Source organism: Aplysia californica, unplaced genomic scaffold (genome assembly GCF_000002075.1).
Source record: "Aplysia californica isolate F4 #8 unplaced genomic scaffold, AplCal3.0 scaffold00119, whole genome shotgun sequence".
NCBI classification, from domain to species: Eukaryota; Metazoa; Mollusca; class Gastropoda; order Aplysiida; family Aplysiidae; genus Aplysia; species Aplysia californica.
The window spans coordinates 262508-281576 of record NW_004797389.1 but is presented as its reverse complement, the minus strand read 5'-3'; the positions used below and the strand labels follow the sequence as shown (position 1 = coordinate 281576).

At 37.3% G+C, this 19069-nt stretch overlaps 1 protein-coding gene across 8 annotated transcripts in view; it reads left to right on the top strand.

Moving 5' to 3' along the window:
• Positions 1-19069, top strand: part of LOC101851725 (uncharacterized protein DDB_G0290685) — a 34558-nt gene that overhangs the window by 4387 nt on the left and 11102 nt on the right. For 2 of the 8 annotated variants that reach the window (XM_005096002.3, XM_035969137.1), the window contains exons 2-7: positions 4070-5818; positions 7128-7241; positions 10442-10504; positions 11553-11813; positions 13070-13186; positions 14656-14733. In XM_005096002.3, the coding sequence (XP_005096059.1) occupies positions 4070-5818; positions 7128-7241; positions 10442-10504; positions 11553-11813; positions 13070-13186; positions 14656-14733 (2382 nt within the window). The remainder of the gene's footprint in view (positions 1-4069; positions 5819-7127; positions 7242-10441; positions 10505-11552; positions 11814-13069; positions 13187-14655; positions 14734-19069) is intronic. The other 6 variants (XM_005096004.3, XM_005096003.3, XM_035969140.1 and 3 more) reach the window with 5 other exon arrangements.

Sequence of the window (19069 nt, the reverse complement as noted above, 5' to 3'; positions counted from 1 at the left end):
TGTGATCGTTTGCGGTTGCGAGCTCCGAAAGACTCTTTATTAAAAACACGTCTGATTTTGTAGCGGTGAAACCTGATGCCGCTTAAATGACCAAAATTGTGTCGATAGTGCCGTACAACATCTACCCAATCAATCAACGTCTCATCCCACTATACACTGTGATAGGTCATCAAGGTTAACCACTCTTTGCTCGCCATATGCCATAAATCCACCAAGCGGTCACATCAGTTCATTTTAGAGTGGAGGGAGACCGTTCTACCGATTGTGGGCCTTAACATGGGTCACCATAGATTCTTCCCTGGGTTCGTCGGTTAAGATCCCGTTTGCCTAAGATCCCGTATTTCCTTGCTCCCGAGCACCGGGATCTTGTCTTAGGTGGAGACAACTGTAATTGAAAATTTACATTTTTTGTGCCTTTAGTCAATGTTTTTAAGAAAAATCCACACCGAAATGAGTTCTTTAATGGGCATGAAAGGTGTTGAGCCAAAAAACAAAAATTTGATAAAAATTCACAAACCTGTGAAAAAAGGCAAGTTTGTGAAAAAAGGCAAGTTTCTTCACTTTGATCATTTTGGCGAGAGCCTGATTCCACCACGCTGCCTCACAAATGTATTCGATGAAATGAAAAGTAGTTTGGTTTCAAATGAGAGGCATTTTTGTTTCTTTGATGACGAACACTGAATTCTACCCAGCACACATTGTGCAAAAGGGCTGATTTGTTCAAATACACATCTGCTGTGTCATCTGCCATCTATAACGTATTGTTTACCAAACAAATTATGTTGCTGTGTAGAGCCTAGCACGGCAACGTTTCATTCCCAGTCCAGCGCGCAATTCACAACGTAGATCTATTTTATGTCAAGATTAGCTTTCATTGTAATATTGATCAGTAGCCGGGATAAAAAAAATTACTGTCCCGTTTATTTCTCTACTGACGTTCCTTGCTCGGATCATTTGTACCCCCTCCTCCCATCCCCCCAGACACACAGTCACACGTGTTCTGGCCGCTCATCCAACCCTGACCGACAATAAGACATGGGTGCATGATTATAAAAGTCTGTGTTGGTATGAAAGGAGGTCCCTGATTGGTCGGATAGAGCAGTTCACCCTGCAAGCGATTTTGTTGAATCCGACCTTTCTCATTTTTGTGTTTGTTTAATCCGAGTAAATTTCTATTGATTTTATGAATAAAAAATTCGGGGAATCCAAATCCTTTAAGTGAAATCCGAGTTTTCGTTGAAACCGAGTTCCCCTGTGTTCCAATGTGGTGAAACCGTTGATTTTTGAGCATGTGGAGTTATTGGTGTATCTGAAAACTGATTTATTTGCCTTGCTTCTAACGAAGTAAATATACATTTTTCCTGGATAGAGCTCAAAATGACTGCGATTGAAGGCGGTTTCAGTGGTGAAATTAGCAAGAAAATGGCCGCTAAAGTTGGTAACTCTAATAATAGCTAAAGTCTTTGAAAAGTGAAAAACGACATATTTTGTGCCTTTAGTCAATGTATTTCAGTAAAATTCACTTGGAAATATGTTTTTATATGGACATAAAAGAGGTTAGCAAAAAAATAAAAATTCGAAAAAAATTTCCGAGTTCTCATATTTCGTTGTTTTGACCAGTGCCTGATTTTACCACGCTGCCTCACATATTATATGTTGGGATTAGTAAAACATGATGGTCTTGCTTTTAAAAACGATATTGTCCAAGTTGTAAACCTTTTAAAATCTGTAAAAACCACCCACTTGGATTTTTAGGGGGTATTTATTCGGGAATTTTCTAAAATACAACCAACAGGTGTTTACAAAAATATTGATCTGTTGAGACAAATTGATACTCACAAGACAAGTCATTGAATGCTAAAGCTGGACAGTCTATGTTCGATGGTTTAGGAAATATTTGACAAGAAGTTGTGCCACAAATTTTTTGCAGCACTGTAGTGTCTTCTCCTTCTTTCATTCTTTGCATTCCCCCCCGCTAAATCTCAGGGGTAGTCGATTGCTGTTTCTTTAAACTACAGTGCAACTTATATTTATGTAGGTGACCATTTTTCCAACTTGATAGGTCACCTGCCTTCAGGCAGGCACATTCCGATTTTGAACTGAAGACCCTTTTTTACTGACTATCTTAGAGTATTTTCAGTTTGGGTTAGAATTAGTTTTAAATTTTGACCGGGTGACAGCCGAAGCCTACTTTTATCAATTTTATAACTACCACCAAGGAATCATTAACATGCGCAACTTGCACTTGGGACCTTGGAGAATTTTGCAGGAGAAGCATTTGACATTGAGATAGAGTCAGGTGTAAAGGAGACTGAGATAGAAGCTTTGAAGCAGGGGATTGTGCTCAAGAAAATGGAGATGAAAGCAAATAACACAACATGTCTACAGGGGAAGAGGTGAAGGGAGAACATTTTAATGATTTTTTCAGTGGCTCACAGTTTTCGAAACTCAGAGCGTATTGAATGAGAATGAGAGGCAAACACAGTAGGCCTACCTTTTGACCTTGAGAACCCCAGCTTTTGTCTTCTATTTCCCTCTTTTATGGCTCCATTTATATTGAATATGCCTCTATTCATATGTACTTTTAATTTTTACTTTGGTATTATACAATTTTTACTTAAGATCTCAGTTTTCCTAAGTATCAATGAGCATTTACTTAATCTGTAAAAAAAGATTTAAAATTCAATATTCGCCAAGCTTAAAGAAATATTATGCATGTTCTCATTGTAATAAGTGTCCTCAAAGAGCAAAATCCGTTAGTCACAACAAAAATCCCAGTATTCTCTTATGTGCATTTTGGGTGTGCTTCCCTTAATTATTATTTAGTGTATTAAATTCTTGTGACCTTCTTTGTGGGTTTTTATAATTTTAAATTCATACCTTAGTTTTTAGACTTGAAACTGTTAATTTAAAAAGAAAATAGTTCATTCATGAGAAGACATGTACACACAGAATTACGAAATTTGATGCAAAATGCTTGTTTTTGCATTACTTCACTTCATCCGTGGTCACCACTTAGGTTTTTAGAAAAAATTCTACCATAATATGTATAATATAGAATTTAATATTTAAAAAAACACAAAAAAGTTTGGTTGTCACAATATTTTATTATGCATGTAAAATGTTTTGATAGCTACTGAGGCCGGAGATTTTCTGGCTGATATGGGGAAGAAGCATTATTTCTGGATATCAATTTCTTTTCCTGGCCTGTTGTATTCCTTTGAAGTATTGAATTTTCATGATACATTCTTGTTCCTTGCCAAAAGTTAGACTGTGGGCATATTGAACAGTGGTAGAGCTCTGCTCTTTTCTGTTGAGTCTTCAAGCAAATTTGGAAGAATCCCCTTTACCAGAATAAAAACATACAAGTATTTCATTTTTTTTACAATTGTTAACAGTTAGAGTAATTGCTAAAAAATATGAGTTCCTCTTTTAATAGTTGGGGGTATTCAGACTGGGATGACTTCCTTTTATCTGTTTTAATGCTCGTAAAAGCATAAAAATGATTGGACGAGGTCTGAATAATGTACAGCTAACATAGAATAGTCTGGTTACCATTTTATGTAAGAATGCTGCATGCTTTCTGTATTATGTTTACAAAGTATGGGAATCTATTTATTATAATTATTTTATTGATTTTTACAGTTTGTAATTTTCAGAGATTAGAGTGTCTAAAAATTAAAAATGCTTATGGTGTCTAAGTCATTTTGTAGACATTTTTATCTTTTTACTGAGTTTTATCAATTAATAATAATAATAATTATATTTATAATGCAATGATTGAAAGGAGTGAAGAACCAGAATTTGGGGAAAGTTTTAAAGCAGCTTTAAGTTTAAACCTCATTGTACTCTTTAAAAAATGTCCTATGGGTATTTGAAAGTCTTGTATTTCTTCTTGTGATATGTTTGTCATTTTCTTGGTTTAATAGGGTTCTATCAATGCTCACCATGTTTGTGGCATCTTGGTTTCTGTGGACTAAACCATCATTTTGAGCAACTTTTTTTTTCTTGCATGGCATGGATTTTGTGCATTTGCATGTCTTTTTTTCTTTTTCTTTTGCACTCTTAGATTTTAGAGACTCAAACCAAAACGAAGAGGAGATGCTACGAGAAGGAACTAACAACGTCGATGTGGCAATTCGACCGGAGGCCGGGGCTGAAGACATTCGTCCAGATCATGCGGAAGATGTTGGTAGAGAGAGATTAGAGAGCGGAGGAGAGGCTGGTGGTCAGCAGCCCCCAATCTTGCCGGAGGAGAAAGAGCGGGATGACTTTGAAGACCAAGTTTCGGACAAGCAGCTTGGGGTTGCAGAAGATGAAAAAGAGGATAGCACTGAAGAGGCACAAAGACTTCAAACTCCAGATGTCCAAATTGAGAGTTTATCTCAGAATAATAATGCTCCCAACCAGCCAGGTGCGTACAGCCAGCAGACAGAAGCTGATCAGCAACTAAATGTTCCTCAGTTGCCAGGCGAAAGGCTTCCACAAGTGCAGGACAGACAAAATCTGCAGTCAGGCAATCAAGAATTACCTCAACTGCCTAATACCCCCCAACCCCAGTTTCCGAACCAACAATTACCCAAACAAAATCTCCCCCAGTTGCCGAACCAACAATTATCCAAACAAAATCTCCCCCAGTTTCCGAACCAACAATTATCCAAACAAAATCTCCCCCAGTTGCCGAACCAACAATTACCCAACCTAAATTTCCCCTTGTTGCCCGATCAACAATTACGCAACCAAAATCTCCCCCAGTTGCCCGACCAACAATTACCCTACCAAAACCTCCCCCAGCTGCCAGACCAATTTCCCAATCAAAATCTCCCCCAGTTGCCCAATCAACAATCACCCGATCAAAATCTCCCCCAGTTACCTGACCAACAAGTGTTACCGTCCGTCAACCAGGGTCCCTCTCAGACACCCAACCAAGATCTGCCCCGAGTACCCAGCCAGTTACTCAACCAAGATATCCCTCAGTTACCCAATGAGCAAAACCAACAGGATCTGTCAGTATTTTCCAAACCTCAACAACAGGGTGGAGAAATACCATCGTTTCAGCTACCACCGCTGCTTCCAGAGCAAGGAGATGTGATAAAGGGTTCCTTTAGCAGCCCATCATATGGGGACCAGAACAAGCAACTTTTTTATAAGCCTGTGAATCCAGATGATCAAAAGTTGGATCTGAGCAGACAAGATGTAACCCCGCCTCAGTTGCTTGGTGGTATAATTGCAGAGCAAAAAAAACCTGGCTATACAAATCTTCAGCTTTCTGCCAATCGAAATGAACAAAACACGGATCTGTTTCCTGGCAGTAAAAAATCAGGTTGGTATGGTTCCAATGTACAGCAAGACACCGAGCATAATCTGGGAGCAGCCAGTGTACCCGGGCAGTACCAGAACCCCCCTATGCTCTCCCAACAGCCATACCAGGAGCCTGGTGTGGACAGAAAAAACGACAACAAAGAAGACTTAAGTGAAAGTGCTGTTGATAAGCAGTCTTTTGATGAGGGCAGACAAACAGTAGATGATTCCGTGTTTCCAAATTCGTTTGGGACCAACAGCGAGAAGGAGCTCAATAAAGAAAATACAACGCCTCTGTGGTCAGATATGGATGGGGAAAGGGAGGATAAATATGGCGATGACGGTGACGATGCTGATTATCTTGCTGCTGAGAAGTATCAGAATAATGACGACATTAATTATGATGATGACTCAGATGAGGAAAGGAAGACAGGTTATGACGATGCTGCAGACAGAAATGATCATAAAGAATTGGCCTCATTGAAATCAATTTGGGATCGCTCCCATGTGAAGCAAGGTAAGTCTTGAATCTTCTCTGTGTTAATTAACCATTTTCAGTAATTTCTTTAAGGGGGTAAATATTTACACAGGGAGTGGGTTTTTAAAAAATACTTTTTTCTTTTAATTTTTTATCCCTTACTACTAGATTGATCATTGATATGTAAATTTCTGACAAAGCTAGAAATTCCCCATTCAAAATACTGCCTTTTGTCTTACAGAATGTGTGACCTTAAGCGTGTTATCATTGAAGAAGGCTGGTGGATGGATCAATGTTGGATCAGATTGTGTTCTGTCATTTGGCTAGGGAAGAAGAGAAGGTTTTGTTAATATTTGTCACCTTATTGTGTGACAGAACAATAGTTGCTCTGAACCCTTTCACTGCCAGGCCCAACTGTCTGGACCTGTTTAATGTAATTAATAATTCTAGAGCAGGTGTGGTAGTGGGGGGTTAATCTTTTCTTTCATCTGAGGGGTCCTAATCGAGGCAATAGTGTAATGGATTCAACATCTCTTCCTTAGAAAGGAAATAAGGGTCAGAAAACCATCAATAGATCTTTTGGTCTCTGGAATATCTGAAGGCTCTCTGTTAACTTTCTAATGTTATTAAGTGTTGCCATTTGTGTTGTTGTGGGTTTAATGAAATTTTAAATGTGAATTGTTAATGACATTTTTAGTGATCCATGGGTATTTAAAAAATTCTATTTAGTCTTATCAGTGAGCTCTCAGCCAAAGCTGGTGCTTCACAATGTAAGTAAAAGACGGAGACATTGATAATGTGATTCACCTGTAATCTACATGTTCAGTATTTGACAATGATTGCTTCATTAGTATCGCAGAGAGTCAAAAGACTTTTTTCCAAATGTGAAAATAATCATCATGTAATCCTGCCCTTTTTTAAGAAGAGAAAATACTTCACTACGCTTGTACACTGTTAATTTTCAGTCTTATCTGTGATGTGGGCATTTGTAAAATTGCCTGAAATGGCACTTTGCTAAACTATTATTATGTAGCATTAAAAATTTTTTTTACAGGGATCGTTTTGACTGCGTAGAATGTTTTATACTCTTGAGCATGCTTGGCCGTTGTATTGTCAGCTGGATTTGGTGCTTGTGTTATGTTTGCATTATATTATGGTCGCTTTTCTTTACGGTGTAGTTGTCCCATTTGCCTGAATCTTCCATTTTCCTGCCCTTTGTGACCTTTAGAATTCCCATTTATTGCATATTCTAGAATCTACAGATTTAAACAAATTTTTTATTTGCATTGATCGCTGACCAACTAACTGAATGATGCAATCGGATGACTTTAACTTTAACTCTCTTTAGAAAAAGATGAAGACAGTGCAGAGATTTCAGAAGAGGATATGGATGAAAATGAAGATGGTCAAGATGAGGATGAAGCTGATGATAACTATTACCGTGCCAAGAAATTAGACGAAGGTTTGGCCTGTTCTTGGTTGTTGGTTTTTTTTCACTGTTTAAAATGAACCTAATTTGAGTGATTATAAAAAAAAAAAAAAATTGATTTCTTATTTTTGGAGGTTAAAAGTGTCAGCTCGCTAAGATAAAGTCTTTTATGATGTCGTGATGCGTTGGAATCAGGCGCTCATCAATTTTTGGGCAGGTGGAGTTATTGGTATCACCTGATAGCGGATTTATTTGCTTTGCTTCCAATGAAATAAATATCGATCTATTTTGGATAGAACTCAACCTCACATTTCACTATAGGAGGTCTTGATTATAACGAAGAAATAGAGGATGATTTTTAAAAAGATATTTTTTTTTACTGTTTGATTTCATAAATTGCTATAGAGCATTGAACAAAACAAACAAAGCTTGTCTTTTCTACTTTGTCAGCAAATCTGTGGTGTGCTTGGTTTGGTATTTTAGATTTTTTTCCTAATTTTAGACATACCTCAGGTGGATCCTGCATAAATGATATAAATATGCTGCTAATATAGATAGCTGGTATTCAGAATCTGTTAGAATTGTTGAAAAATCCCTATTATTCCATCGTATTTGGATGTAACATGTACCTTGGTTTTTATAACTTTGTTTTTTTTCTGTGGGAAAGCAACCTTTTTTGCCGCTGTTTCCTTTAGATGCTTTTTATGACCTGGTGCACTCAATAATGCAGACAAGCAAGCTTAATCACATGGCTACTCGTCCACGCTCTGCACAAAACTCTGGTGGCTGGCGTCTTATTACTTCATTAACCCCCCCCCCCCAGTTGTTTTAGTACATGCCATTTGCAGTGATCCCAGGCAGCAAGTTTTATTGCACAATTGCTGAAGCTTCACCATGCTTAAAATTTATTCTCACCATCAATGCAGGAGCATCATGCATATAGAATGTTAAATGTTAAACATTGTTTTACTTTCTGTCTCCTTCGTCGTAGGGCCCCTCTCCTTGTGTCCTCAACCTCCTCTCTTACTCCTCTTCTTTTTTTGCAGAACCCTTTCAGGGTCCTTTCTGATACATTTTTAGGAATTAGTAGTGGGGAAAAACAAAGCTATGACTATTTATGTCTGTCAGTAGTCTCGTTTTGGTTTCCTTTTGTTCTTTTGTCCCTTAACTACTGCTTAAAGCTTTTGCCTTTCCACTGATATGTTTGTCTCTTAGGGTAAGACTCATGCTGAAGCAAAAAGTGCTCATTCTGGGATTGAAGAAATTTGGTTTCTTTGATATAGAACAGAGGGTATGGATGGTTGGCTGTTATGGTTTTGTTTTCATGTACTGGTTGTAAGGTGCAGCTGGAGCCTCTAGAGTTTGTTCAAGCGAAAGCATTTAAAGGCAGGGCATCTGTTCAGAACTAAAGAATGTACTGTGGGGGGAAAAATAATGTGGCTATAGCTTAGGTTTTTGTGTATCCTAAAATTGTAGGTCAGTAGGTGCTCCAAGAAGGAATAAGATGGATAAAAATGTTCACTCTTTTTCCAGTTTTTTGGTGGATGGTTGGTGGACTCTTCAGTTGTTTTCTGCCTCATGTTCTTGTCAGTGCTACAGTGATGTTGGCTGTCCCCGGCAGAATGTAGCCTTTGTGCAGACCGCGACATCCCAGCTCCACCCTGTCTGTAGTGTTTCTGTATTGTTGGTTGGGAACTTTCTGTGGCGATATACAGGGTGATCCAAAAAAAACTTTACAACTTGTTCTGTAAATATCTTCCCCATACTGAAGTCTTGCTTTTCAGATTTGAACATAACGTTTGGAAGCCAAAAGGAATTTTTCTGATATGTATTTTAGATAAGTCCATTGAATGGTTTTGCTCTAAATAGCGCATTAAAAAAACAACCCATTTTCAACCTTGTCGCCATTTTCATAGCATGACGCACCAGTTCGCATTAGGCCTACCTCTAAAAGTTGCAACAATCGCGCCTTATTGCAAGCTACAGCAATCTAACAAGTCAACAGAAAGTCTGCAGATATTATTTTTCCCAAATTTTGTTTGCCTGCTGAGATCATGGCTACGTTCAGTAAAGAGCGGAGAGCTTTTCGTATTGAACTTTATCTCTCCACAAACTCACCATCCCTGACATTTCGTAAGTTCTGCGCACGGCGGCATGGAGAGAATGCTTAGGTGCCCTCAAAACCTTTGGCGTCATGTATAGAGAAGTTCCGTCAGTTTGGATCTATAGCGAATCAGAATTAAAAAGTTATTTAAAAAATGACCACTTCAGGTCGAACACGCACCATGCGCAGCCCTTTAAACGTCACCAGAGTGCAGATTTCAGTAGCCAAGTCCTATGAGACGTCTGTCCATAGACGATCTGCAGCTAGGACTTTCCTACACATCAACAGTCTGCATTCTCATGGCAGATCTTAACCTACGACTATACCATGTTCATCTGCGCTAGGCCGAGATGACATGGATCAGAGCATGGCAATGTGTTCATGATTCCTCGATTGTCTTGTAAAGAGGGATCATTTCTCGATTACTTTTTGTTTAGTGCAAAGCCCATTTTCACCCTGCGGGATATGTTAACTCCAAAAATGCTGTCTATTGGGCACCCCACTCTATTGTCTCTAGAAGCCACTTCTTAGTGAACATGTACAGTGCATGTGGCTTTAAAGACTCATGGTTTAACAGGTCCTTGTGTTAGGGCGCCACGGAACATTTCGAACGACGCGTTAAAAATGTGTCGAGTCCAAAGGAGGGAATTTGGAGCACTGTTTCTAGGAATTTCAAAATGAAATCATTAGGTTTTTAAAACTCTGTAAACGAAATTAAATATTGTTTAGTTGTCACAGGGATGGAATATTAATGTCAAAGAGAAAATAAAGAAAACGGTCAGCTAATCTTTTCACGACTTCCTTAACAAGATTTTTAAACATTGGTGAACTTTGCATTTTTGGGTGCTTTTTTATTTAACCGTTTCCGTTTTCAAAACATCTTTCTTCTTGGTGGATTTTATATCAAACAAATTCCTTTTGAATGAATTATGTCTGCTCCAAATTACAGCGTTCTATAACAATTTTTGCGGGAGATATTCAGATAAAAGTTGTAAAGTTTTTTTTGGATCACCCTGTATATGCCAGAATGTATGACTATTGTACTGCAGATGGAACTCCTGTTCATTTGAATTTATGTGGTATTAGTAGTAGTTGGCTGGAGTTCTGTTTTATTTGTTTATTTCTGCAGATGAGGATGGGAATGAAGATGAAGATGAAGAGACTGAAGATGAGGCTGATTTTGAGGATGAAGGTGCTTCACTGCTGTGAAAAAATGTTTTGTTTAAATTCTAGAAGAGAAATGTATATCATAGTTCATATTACACCATGAACTTTCCAGAATGAGTGTTAGTTTTGGTTATTAAGAATAATGATAAAATGGAGCTTGGAAGAAGACCTGTCAATAAGTAAGTTTTTATATGATATGACTCATTCTCAAAAGATAGACGTACAACATTTTTTACAATATGAGTTTTCAGACAATATATCTCCCCCTCCCCACCCCTTTTTGACCTTAGTGCAATGTTGAATTGAAACAATGATCAGAGATAGAACTTGTACAAGAAATTAATCCTTTTCTTAACACTAGTTTCACATTCTTTATAATATTTGACATGTAGTAACACAGGTGAATTTCTTTTGTACAGCAATCATTAATCTTGTTGAAATTACACTCATCATATGGAACATTAGAGTTCAAGGAGAGGCCAATAGCCACACATTTTGTCCCCCTTGACCTGATGGACGAATAATTAGATTACATCTGGAATATTATCTAGAAGCTAATGGCACCATTTTTCATTTTCATTTATTTGAATCACTTTTTGAGTGTACCATTGGCCGTTGTTTTGATATTCACATCTGAGCTTCATAGAAGACGTCCACTTTACTAAGTATCTAAAGCACAGCATTTTCCAGAATCTTTAACATTTATTTATTAAAAATTATGGAATTTGGCAGATATCCTGTTGAATAATATTTTTTTGATCATTGAATAATCCTTATTTCTTTATATATTTTTTATATTCTCCGTTTGTGTTTGCAATAGCTGGTGGAAAGAGTCGTTCAAGTTGTGCTCAGGCTCACATTTTGAAAATGACTCTCATCATATCTCCACATTCAGCTGTTTATGCCTCATAAGATATTGTTATCAATCTAGCAGTTCCTGCACTTTCGTTTTTCAACCCTTTCTTAATAGATGTCCCTATTATTTCATGTTTTTATAGTTTGGAGCATATGGAGGCACTAGTAAATGTCTGAAACTTTTGTTTTGTTTTGTTTTGTTCTTGATAAATTTTCAGATGAGGATGAGACTGAAAATAGCTATGATGGTGATGAAGAAACTAATGGTGAGGCAGGAAATGCCTGGGAAGAAGATGAAACTGAAAATGTCTTGGGCTTGGATGAAGAAGATGAGACTGAACATGACTTGGATGAGGATGAGGAGACTGAAAATGTCTTGGACGAGGATGAGGAGACTGAAAATGTCTTGGATGAGGAAGATGAGACTGAAGATGTGTTTGATGAGGATGAAGAGCAAGAAGAAATGGAAGGCAACTGGGGTAAAGAAAAAAGAATTGTATTTAGGAAGTGCAAATTATAATGCAGTGCTTTTGATTTTGGCATAGTGAAAATAAGATTATGCTGATTTTTTATTTAAAAAAAAAATTAAAATTTACCTTTAAGTTACTACAGATTGTTTTCCTTTTTTAAAATCATTGCTTTGAAGAAAGGCTTCCTCCTTCTCCAGCCCTATTGAAAGGGGAATACTGTTAACCATACAAGATGTGGTTTATTGAGCAAAAGTTTAAATATTAGCTCAATGGAAAGATCATTGACGTTGGAAAAGTGAATAAAACTTTTTTCCCCTTATTTTTATTTCTTTATTAGAAATCTCTCTATTTTGAGACACCAAATTGCCTTCCGTGTACGCAATGGACATTACAATTATTAGCATGTTGGTGTTCTTTTAAAATACACTTTAGATACATTTTTTGTGTAAGGTCGTAGAAAAAATATATATTGGATACATAATAATCTACAAAATCGAAATAGTATTGTGAGTTTCTATACAGTTTTTAGTGCAGTTTACTGGAACTAGAGACCTCCAACACAGAATATACTTTCAACAAGGGTTATGAAACTTTGTACTATTGTTTGATTATGTCCCCATGCCTTTTTGTTTCTTTTTTCTCCTTTGATTGTACTTCTTATGATGTTTTCTTTATTTCATGGTTTAGGGTTGCATGTCCTAGCACCTCTTTAGTTGGTTTGGTTTTTGGTGTTGGTTGTGTATTATATAATGTTTAAGATTTAGATGCCGGATTGTTGCTTTATTGTGTTTTGCAACTTCCTTTTCTTTTCTTATTTGCTCCCTTTTATTTTGACTACATTTTAATTTCATGTAATGTTTAGGATTATATTGTTAAAGGAGAAATCTTATATAAATATGTCCTGGATGGTTCCTTCTTAATCTTCCTGTTACTTCCATCGTTTGTGTGCTTTAAAAAAAAAGTGAGTCTTGTGTGGATGCTGTCCAAAATAAATGTTATACATTGGCCGCTATTGACCTGTCAGGTAAGAAAGTTGTTTTAGTGGGTGGTTGTCGGGTACTCTGATGTGGTTTGCTACTTCTTTTCTATCAAACATCTATCGACCTTATCTCCCCTTCTTCTTTTTTATGTCTGTTACTCTCTTGTAACACTTCTAATCTCCTTGCGCTCATATGACCTTATGTAGTTGCGAGTGCCGTAAAACCTCTACTATAACTAAACTACAAGTTGTTTTATGTTGACTTCTCCATTGTACCCGTTTGCAGGTGGTAAAAATGCTTTGGAACAAGGTGAAGATGATGTTGACTCACAGGAAGAAGAGGAAGGTACTGATGAAGAGCAAGATGATATTGATGAATTCTACAATGCAAATATGAATGGAGGTTTGTTGTAAATGTTGTATGTTTGTATGGAGTCACTGCACAATGGAATGGGACATATGGAGTTTTTGTTATAATTTTAAAGCCTGTTTGTTTGTCTTGCTTTTGGTGAAAAATGTTTCCAACTTTCCTTGAATGGAAGTCAAGATATTAATTTACAATTGAAAGAGGTTGGGGTTGCATGGGGTCAGAGGTAAAAATTATTGAGAAAATGATTGCCAAAGTTTGGTGGCTTTCAAAGCTTGAGTGTCAATGGAAACTGGAAATTTACATTTTTTGGGCCTTTCGTCAAAATTTTTTGGGTAAAAATCCATGCAAAAATGTTTTCTTAAATGGACATAAAAAGTGTTTAGCTAAGAGAAAAGAAGACCAACTGGAGGCTATAGAGGCACAATATGGGATTAAGAGATGAGGCAATCAGCCATGGCTGGGTGTGCCAGAATTGGAAAACGTGGCCAGGGACAGACTAGCGTGGCATCGGCTGCTCTCAGCCTTATGTACCTGACGGTATAGAGAGAGAGTAAATCTCAGTAAGTAAAGTCAAAGAAAAGTCATTAAAATTTACCCTAAGGGAGGAAAGATGTCGGGCTCTTTGATTTTACTATTTTGACAAGGGCCTGACTGACTTCACCACGATGTGACACTGAAACCTTCCATTAAGCAATTTAAGGCAAATGAAAACAAATTTTGGTCTTCTATTTGTTTAAAATCGCAGGTAGGAAAGTATGTAATGTGCTAAAAAAAAAAGCTTGCAAAATTTTCTATAGGTTATAGACTCTTTCGGGATATTTATAGTTTGATAGTCTGGGGGAGGGGGTTCTATTTTCTTTTTCGTTTTCCTAGTTCTTGCTCAACGTGTTTGAATAGGAAAATAAGTGTCATTTGAAACTTGGAAAATAGGATGAGTACAAATACACTCACCGTATTGATCCCAAGAGAGTGCAACAAGCAACATACCAGTACTCTTTAGTAAACTAGTTGCTTCGCATGTTGTCTTGAAGGGTTACAAGTCTTTGCTGGTGGTCAGTAGCAGCATCCTGATTTGGAGCTAGGGTTTATTTTTTGCTCTTTACACTCTTACCTCGTAACTATTTTTGCTTCACACAGTCTTGTTAATTTAATAATTTTTTACTTGGGATGATCACTGTTCTGTTGTTTCACGTCTGCATTTTTTGCACCTTTTTCCTAATTTGAAACCTGTCATACCGTTCTTTGCTCTTCTTATATTATGATTTTTAACTTGGTTTACACCTTGTAAGGCAGTACTGACAAGCTAATGGATTTCTACGATATTTCACTTTTGTGCTAAAGGGTGCAGATTCAAAAAAGCTCGTCTAAGGCAGTGGTATAATTGTTCCTTGTACAATGCCCTCGGATGGATTGAGTTTTGCTCATTGCTGCTCCTTTATGAAGTGCAAGCAAATTTTCTGTTATTCTTTCCTAGTGACTTTGTCTCTTTAATACCTCTTTAGATGAGGAAACCAATGATAACACAGGCAATGAGGATTGGGACAATGACACCTTTAACAAGCTACAAGACAATGATTCAGGTGCTGCCATTTTTGTCTGGCCTGACTAGTTTTGTACTTCACAATGTATCGATGTACATTTCAAAGCATTTAAAGACTTGTGTCTGGATTTTTTCTTCCATGAAATTTTCATCAATCTCCTAAGCAACAACATTTGTTGCCTTTAGTTTACTTTCGCTGTTTTTAGTAATTCTCTAGAAATTCACAGTCATATATAGTTACATGTAGAAGGGTTGGCCTTACATTAGGTACCACAAGCGAAAAATTTTTTGAACAATATTGATGTTTAAACCTTAGGGGTTCAAATCTACTCTATAAAACAAGAACATTTAAAAAAGAATTATAAAAATCCATCAATAAACAATCGAGATATGGTATTTCAAAGTTTTCTTTTTGAACGAAACCTTTTCAACTGCGACTTTCACCCACGCTTGAGGTGTTCTAAAATACAAAGTGCATGATCAAATCAATGAAAACTTTGTTTTCCCCAGAGCTGTCAACACAAATATTGATGTCTCTAAATCAAAGCAAGTTGGAATGACTGGTTTCCAAGATATAGGCCTTCAAAAATTGAAAAAAAATTCCAAAATTTGTCATTAAGAGCTCAGAACCCTATTTCAACCTCTTCCAAATTTGTCAAAACTGCCTCCTCATTAGTGAAAAGCACACAATCATTACAAATGCATGCATAGACTTGGCTGAATATTTTTCAGACCTCTCTGACCATAAGTAACTGTTCTGGACTCCTCTGAAGTGGGCTTCGGTGCAAAAAACGCCTCTTGGAAAAAAATTAGGGGAATTCTGGTACGTCCTCGGGCAAAAAGCATCATAACAAGTGAACAAATTAAGCTACAGGGCTAAATCATACATCAAATTAAAGCTTAATGCAAGCTCTACGAGGCTAAATGAAAATTGTTTACTAAAATCTCTTATAACACTCCATAATAGGGCCCTAATGCCCAAAAACGTTCCATTTTTGAGTGAAAATTATAATGTCTGCCGACTGGAAAAAAATTCATATAAAATCAACAAATTGTGCTACAAGGCTGCATAATATATATCAAATTAAAGCTCTTTTCAGGCTCTGTACAGTGAATTAGTTTATAGAAAGTAAAAACCTTCCAAATATTTCAGAAATGGACAATAATGTGAAAAAAGTCATCAATATTGGTTCAGAAAATTAAGATTTCTGCTCACAGGGTTTAAAAATTTGAATTAAATCAACATACTGTTCTACCATGGGGGGGGGGGGGGGGAGCATTTCTCCAATTATCAGGTGACGTCTAAGTCTAACTAAGTCTAAGAATATGCAAAAAGGCTGGTTGATTCAATAATTGAATATCCACCAATCAAGAACGTAGATCTAGCCTTTTTTGTTACCAAATAAAAAGCCAAACAATAAATCTACAAACATTTCCATCGGTAACACTAACACCCAGTAACCCCCTTCGGAGTGTTTAGTAGTGTGTGATGACATGTTACTATAAATAGAACTCCCAGTCCAACTCTTCACGGCTTTATTCTTTCACTTTGTCGACCAGAGATGCTTAGGTTTCGATGCATTTAGAATAAATAAGGTGTTCTTAGTTGAAAAGACAGCAAAAATACCACCTCAAAGCAATAGATTTGTATAGATCGCAATTAACTCACTATGAGGTGGTGGAAATGTAGGTCGGCATGATTCCCACCAAACAATAACAATCTATTTACACGGCAAGTGGTGGCCGATTAGTGTTATTTTTCAAAACACGATATTCGTAAATATCATAAAAGAAAATTATGATAACACTTACATAAATTGACGCCATAAACAGATCTATCGAATGTTTCTTTTACTGAACCATCATATAATCGTCTGCTAGTTGGGTCAAGTCAGAGGGGGTGGCAATGGGAGATGGAACAGCCGCAATGGCAGAATAACGATCTCCCGAAAGTGATTGTTACCCCACTTCAGAAAAAGTAATATTTCTACTTCGTGGAACGTAGTTGGCTTTTCTAAACATATAAAATAGATGGTAGAGATGTCTAGGAATAGGATCCTGGCACGGATAGCCCGATTTGTGTCGAATTTAATATTTTAAAATGCTTTCTTCGTCTTTACATTGTACCACTCATGCTTTCCGCTCGGAATAAAAACATAAACACATTCCCCAGAAATTCTCCTGAAATTCCAGATTTTTATGTTTCAAACCGCAAGAAAATTCGATGATTCACGACTGAGAAATCGAAATTTAAAACAAGTACCCCCCAAATCTAAGTGCGCAAAATTGCGAGACGGCCGAGTTTTCCCGTGTAAAACTTTAGTCAATTAAAAACTAAATATGCAATCATAAGTATCAGTTTCTCGTTCACCATGGCGAAGGAAAGACACAGAAAACTGGTATCATTTTTATTAGTGTTTACAAAAATTAAAACCAGCTAATAGTTGGATGAAGTTGTCCAAATCTGGCTCCAGCCACTAGCTGTCTGCCTTGAAAACGCGCCGTCTGCGATACCTACTTACATAGTCTTTTGAAACTTTTGTTTTTGTTTTCATTGAGATGTTTATATTTTATAGAATTGGGCTCATTGTATTGGAACTATCTCTGACTATTGCTTCATTTCATTTTTATTTCTTTGGTATATCTGCTATCATTTGTAATAGTGTTTCCCAGGTTTTTTTAAAACACGTTTAATGTTTTCACCTTTAATTATAAGATTACAAATAGGCTTTACTGCTTGTTTTAGGGCGAAAACATAGAGAACGCCGATTTCGGAGACTGACTCAGTAAGCGCCGATAGGTATAAAAATTCCCTTATGATTTCCAACTTGCCCCACATAGATCTGGCTGACTGCAGGCGGCTTTAAACTCGGATCGGAGTTGTCGGCTTTATCGGAATCCAAACTACATTCTTATTACGCCGAAAAACTGGGAAGGGCGTCTCGCTGTCAACTCACCACCGCAGTGCTTTCTTGTCGTATTTCCATTTTTTTACAGTGAAAATGAGACTTCTTCTTTAACTCACATTTTGTTATGAACTGTTTTCACTGTTATTAAAAATGGAGGTACGACAAGAAAGCACCGAGGTCGCGAACTGTCAATGCCGTCTCGCCGTCGCCAACTCGGGTTCAGCGGTTTGTGTGACGTAACCCGACTGGACTGGGGACAATTTTAAATGGTCATTTCAGAGCTGGTGCTTCACTGTAGACAAAAACTAATTACATTTTTTAAATCAGCATCGTCAAAATAGGGTGGTCACAGAGCAGAATTGCATTTTAAGCAATATTTAAGAAAATTAGTGTTTTTTCCCCCAAAAATATTATGCTTCATGAATACCAGCTGTGTTGTGGTGTAATTAATTTTAATTTTTTTCTTACATCTAGAATCTAGCTCTAGGTATCTCGGCTTTACTGTGTCAATAGAGTGTGATTTTGAAGAGACGAGACCTGTGTAGTTTTTCGTTGTGCGTCTAGAGATCTGCTTATCTGGCTGTGTCGTGTCTTGTCAAAATGGATGTCGATTTATAATAATAATAATAATAATAATAATGAAGATCATTTCTATAGAGCCCACTCCCGTGTAAACACAGCTCTGGGCGCTTTACATAAAAATACATGTACGAACAATATTCACGCATGCGACACAAACACAAAAATACACACACTCATACACACACACACAAACACACACACATACACAAACACACACATACACACTCACGAACACATAACACGCACACTTGTGCACACACATGTACGCCAAACACACACACACACACACACACACACACACACACACACACACACACGCATCTACTTGCTTATCAAACGCGCACGCTTACACGTCGTCGCGAAATAAGCATAAAATAATCTACACAATGCAATTCACAAAATACATAAATGGATACATAGTCATTTACATAACATTGTATTGAACCTGAATCTACAGACAAAAAAAGATGTCATTAAATGTATCTTTACAGATTTTTAAAAATTTAGACTCAGATGTTGTATGTCTCAAGGGTTGGGGAAGAGAGTTCCAAACTGACAGAGCAAGGTGGGCGAACGATCTTTCAGCTAATTTTTTACCCCCTTTTCTAGGAACTCTTAAAAGATACTGATCGCCTGATCTTAGTGATCTAGATGGAACATAAATCAGGATGAGACCACTAAGATATGAGGGAGCTTTGTTATTGACACATTTATGACATAATATTGCAATTTTATATGACATTCTACCGGACACGGGAAGATAATCTCTCTCCTCTCTCTCTCTCTCCCTCCCTTTCTCTCCCTCCCTCTCACCCTCTCCCTCCCTCCCTCCCTCTCCCCCTCTCTCTTCCTCTCTCTCTTTCTCCCTCTCTCCCCCCTCTCTCC